The sequence below is a fragment of the Salmo trutta genome, chromosome 9 (assembly GCF_901001165.1).
Source record: "Salmo trutta chromosome 9, fSalTru1.1, whole genome shotgun sequence".
NCBI lineage: Eukaryota > Metazoa > Chordata > Actinopteri > Salmoniformes > Salmonidae > Salmo > Salmo trutta.
In genome coordinates this window covers 12975738-12982937 of record NC_042965.1, presented here as the reverse complement: position 1 = coordinate 12982937, position 7200 = coordinate 12975738, and the positions used below count along the sequence as shown (strand labels likewise).

Below are 7200 nucleotides of genomic sequence, written 5' to 3'. Positions count from 1 at the left end.
TAGCGTTCCCGGTCCTTACCCGACTTCCTCCATGGGCCCTCTCCGGCCAGAATCTGCTCCCATGTCCATTTCTCCCGTTGGTCCAACTCAAATTCCCTTTGCTCCTCAAAGTCCACCTGTTGCTCCTTCCTCCGCTGCTTGGTCCGGATTTGGTGGGAGGTTCTGTCACGGTTGTCGTCTGGGAAGGACCAAAACGCAGCGGGTTGTATACTCATCTTCTTTTAATAGGTGAAAGAAGGAAAACCAAACAAACACGTATACAAAATTAACAACAATGAAGAACGACAAAAAAAGACAGTCTTGTCAGGCAATGACAGCTAAACAAGAAACAACCTCCCACAAATTACAAACACACCCTAATATATAGGACTCTCAATCAAAGGCAACTAGATAACACCTGCCTTCAATTGAGAGTCCATACCCCAATTAACTAAACATAGACACAGACTAACTAGAAAGAACATAGAAATAGACTAACATAGAGCAGTGACCAAAAAACCCCGGAATACATAAATCAACTACCCTCTACATAAATAGACACACCCCGAACCACATAAACCAAATACCCTCTGCCACGTCCTGACCAAACTACAATAACAAATAACCCTTATACTGGTCAGGACGTGACACCCGAATGGTATGTATTAATTTGTGGATGTCTTATTATCCATTTCGTATGAAATGTTACAAATTACGATACAATAGGTTACGAATTTGCAAAACGTACAATATGTTAGGAATTTGCTAAATGTATGAAATGTTATGAATTCCAATTTGTTGTTGCTTACGCACGTAGCCTAGTGGTTAGAGCATTGGGCCAGTAACCGAAAGGTTGCTGGATTGAATCCTGAGCTGACAAGGTAAATCTGTCGTTCTGCCCCTGAGCAAGGCAGTTAACCCACTGATTAAGACAGCCCCCTGCACCTCTGATTCAGAGGGGTTCTGAATTTCAGCTGAATGCCTTCAACTGAAATGCAGACACATTTCAGTTGAAGGCATTCAGTTGTACAACTGACTAGATATCCCCCACTTTCCCTAGGTGGCTAATGCTAACGTTAGCTAGCTAGTTAAGGTTAGGTGTTAGGTTAAAGGGTTAAGGTTATGGAAGGGTTAGCTAACACGCTACGTCGTTGCAAAGTATCTAAAAAGTAGTACGTAGTTGAAAAGTTGCAGAAATGCTAAAGTTGTTTGTGATGAGATTCAAACATGCAACCATTGGGTTGCTAGACATTCATGTTATACGCCCACCCTCTTTTTGTTTTTGCATCAAGTAACCTTCTGTCATCTGTAACCATACCAAACGTAACATATCATACTAATTTAAATGTGCTGGATTTACATTTACTATGTTAGGTCTAGTCTATGAGACCAGGCTGCATGTACAGGTAAAAGGGAAAGAATTTCAGAACAAAAGTGAAGCAATCCATGCAAGCCACAACTGACATGTCCTACATGGAAACCATGAACTTTCCTTACATAGAAATACTTTTTCACAAAAAATTCCAGCATGCAATAGATGGATTAGTAGACTTTAGTGATGAACCCTCTAGAAGTCCCAAAGATTCCATAGCTTGACAAGTGTGGTATGCAATAGCTCCATTAGTTCTGCTCCCTGTCTTACAGTATGCATCACTTATAAGGGACTATTCATAAAAGTGTCAGCGTAATGACATAACGTAGTTGTTATCGTTGATGAAACTACCTCTGTCTATTTGTGTTCTACTTAAATGTATTCGACTTGGCAAACTGTACAGTATAGACATGATTTCTTACACTTTGTTGATTAATTTCCGTCTCTTCATATGACTTTTCAAGTGGACGAGAAAAAAAATGTTCTCCTATAGTATATCTTGTCTGCCTGTGTCCCTTGCCGATATGCATGGCGGCAATGTTGCATTATTCACATCCATAAGGGATCATCGTTCTCCATCACCCTGCTCCATGGAGAAAGTCACTTCAAAGGCTTGCCTTAGTCACAGGGGCAATAGAGGACTGGGACTGACAAATGCACAAGTTGTAAAACTTAACAAGGTGTGAATGCCCTCCCGGTGCCCTGGCCTTCCAATGTGCAGCAGCAGCCTATGTAAGTCCTCAGGGACCTGGTACCAGGCCCGGGGGATGGAACAGTGACAGTGTTGTTCTTAGAGAGGAAACATCAGGTTGTTTTTGGTTGGACCAGAGCTGGTCCTGCAGGAGAGAGGAGTGGCCTTGCCTGACTGGCTGGACACTCCTGATTTATCTGTGCATTTCAGAATTATGTTCCTAACCTCTTCACCTCTATGCCAGTTATATTATGTTTTCCCCCCTGCTCTGTTCAGGCAATCAAACACCCATGTGTCTCACCCATCGCCCAACTCCAGTACATGTTACCAGCTCCAGTGTCATCTACAGTTCGGCATGAACGCCACACCACACACTGTCTTGGCCACACTGGAGAGCAAGCATTGGGGAGACTTGGATAAATTCTATGGTACTGCTGGACATTCTGGGACACATCAAACAGCATACTGTATATACTTTGAAACTGGTTTTAAATGACGTTATAGATTACCTATGCCAATCTAACCACACACTCATTCAGCCTTTGAAGACAGACTAGAAAGCACAGCTCCTCTTCATCAAAATGAAACCTCAGCAAACACACAACCTGAGGTCACTGACTCCCTGGGAGGTGTGACATTCTATTCTTCTCTTGAAAATCAATCTCCTTTGAATCATTTGACATCTGCAGGCAGATGAGCAGAATCATAGGCCTAATTTGTATCGATCTGACAGCTGCCTTTAACCCAGGTCGCCATGCTATATTGATGGATGGTTAGTCTCACGATCTTTGCTGTTGAAAGAAGCATGGACACCAATGAAGAAGATAGACATGGAATGTAGGTTACTGCTGGTTCAGTTGTGGTTGAATTAACCAGAGTTGGGTAATTTTCTCAAAGCATAGACCAGGGTATGCCTGTAGGTTGCCTCACACAGAATTGTGAGAGAGTAGCACCCTCCACTGGTTCAAATTAGAGAAACATTTCAAATGGAGATAAATAAAAAGACAGTAATATAGTACATATGACAAAGATTTTAAGGTCATAACTTTTTCAAAAGTCTAGCATTTATATTGATCTTGATATGGAATTATTCCACTCTTTCAGGGCAGCAAAACCTGACCAATAGAGATATCAAGTACAGAGCGAACGTTTACCAATCAAGAGTTGAAGTTTTGCATCATCGATCAAAATCTGTCAATTAGCTTGATATTCTTATTTATCACAATTTTACCTGATTCGTCAAAGAAGTTGTGATGGCAACATTGTGCCACAAGAGGGTGACTTATAGTCTTCTTCCTAATGGTATTTTAACAGGAAACATGATTCTATTAAATGTGTGTGGACCTGCTGTAGGCTAATATGATCAAAATATCAAATGGCGGCACGGTGTTATTGTGTGTGTGTCCTTCCAGACGTCACTCTCACTCTATGGCGATCATGACCAGAGGAGACATCTGTAGCTTCAGACCAACTGCAGGGCACCATTACACCATCCTTTCAGATGTGGCTGACAATCTGCATGTAATATTACCCAGAATGCCTCTTAGAGAGAAAACAGTAATGGGGTGTGAATGGCAAAAAAGAAGTCTTCCAACCACTGAAGGAACATTTATGGGTAAAAAGAAAGCATTCTTCTGGCCTTTATGACATGGTTCTGTTATCACTTCAGCTGAACAAAAGTTACATGTGACTAATGTGAATACCAACATGTCATCAACTCACTGTGAACGTCATAGGCCTAGTAGTCCTTGTTTGGCATTTCAGTGTATTTCTAACTGTACAGATGTAGTTTGTTGGTGGTTACTGTACACCTTAAACTAGCTGCAGAGCTAGACATGCCATTTTATAACCTGTTCTAATTTGCATTCTCGTTGGATACCTATTACTTACCCTCTGAGTGAGTATCCAAAACACAATTATATTTGGTCCCCTTTAGGACTTTCATCCTACTCAACACTGTCATTCAATCAAATAATCTCTTCTCCAGAGTAAATTCAGGTTTTTATCACTGGTGTGTTTACCACCGCTGTGGGTCTATCATGAAAAAATATCAAATGATCAGGGCATGTGTTGATAGGACAATGGGTCTGGCCAAGCCCACATCTGCACTCTCCCACTCAAGCCTTTCGCTTTCCTCATGCATGGGTTCGCTGTTATTCTTATTTTTCCTGGCACCGGCTGTGGCACCAGCAACTGGCTCGTTGTCGGTCTCTGTGTGAAAAGCGACAGGGCAGCCTCATGAGTACCCAGTACCGTCAAGTCATAGCCCCGGCCGTGTTCCTGCTGCTGGGAATAGCAGGGATTCTACTGGTCGTCATCCCGATTGACGACGTGAGGGAACCTCCACGATTCATGGTAATAACGTTCGTTACCCTTTCTCATGTTTACGGGTGAGAAAATGAAAGTACCTACCGTATTTGCATACACCTGTCGATGAGTGGTTTAGCCAATAATTTCACGACATAGTCTAGTTAAAATGAGAGAAAATAACGTTAGGTCTGATGTGATAACAGTATTATATAATATTACTTAATCATTGCAGGGACTGATCACTACACAGGTTGTTTAATTAATGCACCTGTTGGTACCAAGCTGTTATAAATATAATATTGTATGTAGACTATAGCCCTACAGCTGGCTTGTAGGACTGAAAAGATGTTGGTTATAATGTTATCAAGGCATGCGATAATAGAGGCTAGGAAAACATAGGACTATTTTGAGTATTTTTGCTAACAACATAAGATATAATAGCATTTAGCCTACTATAATAACATTTGTAAACAATATTCTTGGTGTTTTTGTACCATGGGGTCACCAGGGTTGGGTAGGTTACTTTTTAAATGTAATCAGTTACAGTTACCATCAGTAATGTAACTCTTAGATTACCCAAACTCAGTAATGTAATATGATTACATTCAGTTACTTTAAGATTACTTTCCCCTTAACAGGTATTAGAAGAAGACAAAAATGTACAGTACCAGTCAAAAGTTTGGACGCACCTACTCATTCAAGGGTTTTTCTTTATTTTTAATATTTTCTGCATTGTAGAATAATAGTGAAGACATCAAAACTATGAAATAACACATATGGAATCATTGTTTGGGGTGGCAGGTAGCCTAGTGGTTAGAGCATTGGGCCAGTAACTGAAAGGTTGCTGGATCGAATCCCTGAGCTGACAAGGTAAAAATCTGTCGTTCCTCCCTGAACAAGGCAATAACCCCACTGTTCCCCGGTAGGCTATCATTGTAAATAAGAATTTGTTCTTAACTGACTTCCCTAGTTCAATAAAGGTTACATGTTGTAACCAAAAAAGTGATACATATTAAAATATATTTTATATTTGAGATTCTTCAAAATAGCCACCCTTTTACCTTGATGACAGTTTTGCACACTCTTTGCATTCTCTTAACCAGCTTCACCTAGTTTGTTTAACGGATTACAGTAATCTATTTTTTGTAATCCATTGCTCACCTACTCTGGGGGTCACTGGGAAACCACCCAGAGCTACAACTCAACTGTTATTCCAAAGTTTTTATCAGGGGTCCATTCACCAACTTGCTATTCCTCACAATGTAATCCGTGTTTTTTTAAATCCACTGTTTGATTTGAATGTGGGTTTAATGTTGCTTTCCCTCTTAACACAAAGGAGCAGGTGGAACTCCTAAAGTGGTGATGATATGCATTGCCGCAGGGTTCAGAGTTCTGCATTAGTGCATCACAATTGCAATTCATATCCAAGCTATTGTTTGTCAATTGAAGACTTATACTGAACAAAAAATATAAAAGCAACACACCCTTCATGTAACAAGACACCATACACACCCAAACATGCTCAATAGGTGATATGTCTCATGAGTATGCATTCCATGGAAGAACTGGGACATTTTCAGTTTCCAGGAATTGTGTACAGATCCTTGCGACATGGGGCCATGCATTATCATGCTGAAACATGAGATGATGGCAGTGATGAATGGCACGACAATGGGCCTCAGGATCTCGTCACGGTATCTCTGTGCATTGAAATTGCCAATCGATGAAATGCAATTCTGTTCGTTGTCCGTAGCTTATGCCTGCCGATATCATAACCCCACCACCACGAGGCACTCTGTTCACAACATTGACATCAGCAAACCGCTTGCCCACACTACGTCATACACGCTGTCTGCCATCTACCCGGTACAGCTGAAACTGGGATTGATTTTTGAAGAGCACACTTCTCCAGCTTACCAGTGGCCATCGAAGGTGAGCATTTTCCCACTGAAGTCAGTTACGATGCCGAGCGGCAGTCAGGTATAGACTGTGGTGAGGACGACAAGCACGCAGATGAGCTTCCCTGAGACGGTTTCTGACAGTTTGTGCAGAAATTCTTTGGTTGTGCAATTCCACAATTTCATCAGCTGTCTGGGTGGCTGGTCTGACAATCCCGCAGGTGAAGAAGCCAGATTCGGAGGTTCTGGGCTGGCGTGGTTACACGTGGTCTACGGTTGTTAGGCCGGTTGGACATACTGCCAAATTCTCTAAAACAACATTGGAGGCGTCTTATGGTAATTTAATGTTAATTTCTCTATCTGGCAAATGCTCTGGTGGATATTCCTGCAGTCAGCATGCCTATTGCACACTCCCTCAACTTGGGACATCTGTGGCATTGTGTTGTACAACCAAACTGCACATAAGGCACACCTGTGTAATGATCATTCTGTTTAAACAGCTTCTTGATATGCCACACCTGTCAGGTGGATGGATTATCGATGGCAAAGCAGAAATGCTCACTAACAGGGATGTAAACAAATTTGTGCACAGAATTTGAGAGAAATAAGCTTTATGTGCGTATGGAACATTTCTGGGATCTTTTATTTCAGCTCATGAAACATGGGACCAACACTTTACATGTTGTGTTTATATTTTTGTTCAGTGTATTTTATGCCTCATTCAGTAGAATACGATTCATTCTTGGAATCTGTAGAAACTATGCTCTCTAAAGCATCCCGAACCGGTTATATATATTCCCCATTACAAAGGAAATACAATAAACCACAAATGCAATATTATTTATACTATAGATGTGCATAATGTGGAGTTAAAAAGTTTGATTAAATTTAAGGAGACAGACAGATACCGAAACTTGGAGATGAGTAAACCAGCATTTCGGCAATGCAAT

At 41.2% G+C, this 7200-nt stretch overlaps 1 protein-coding gene across 1 annotated transcript in view; it reads left to right on the top strand.

Moving 5' to 3' along the window:
• Positions 1 to 3629: 3629 nt before the first annotated feature.
• LOC115199918 (ectonucleoside triphosphate diphosphohydrolase 2-like) overlaps positions 3630 to 7200 on the top strand; it is a 13064-nt gene continuing 9493 nt past the window's right edge. The window contains exons 1-2 of the mRNA XM_029762462.1: positions 3630 to 3657; positions 4233 to 4397. Of these exons, the coding sequence (XP_029618322.1) occupies positions 4281 to 4397 (117 nt within the window). The 5' untranslated portion in view covers positions 3630 to 3657; positions 4233 to 4280. The remainder of the gene's footprint in view (positions 3658 to 4232; positions 4398 to 7200) is intronic.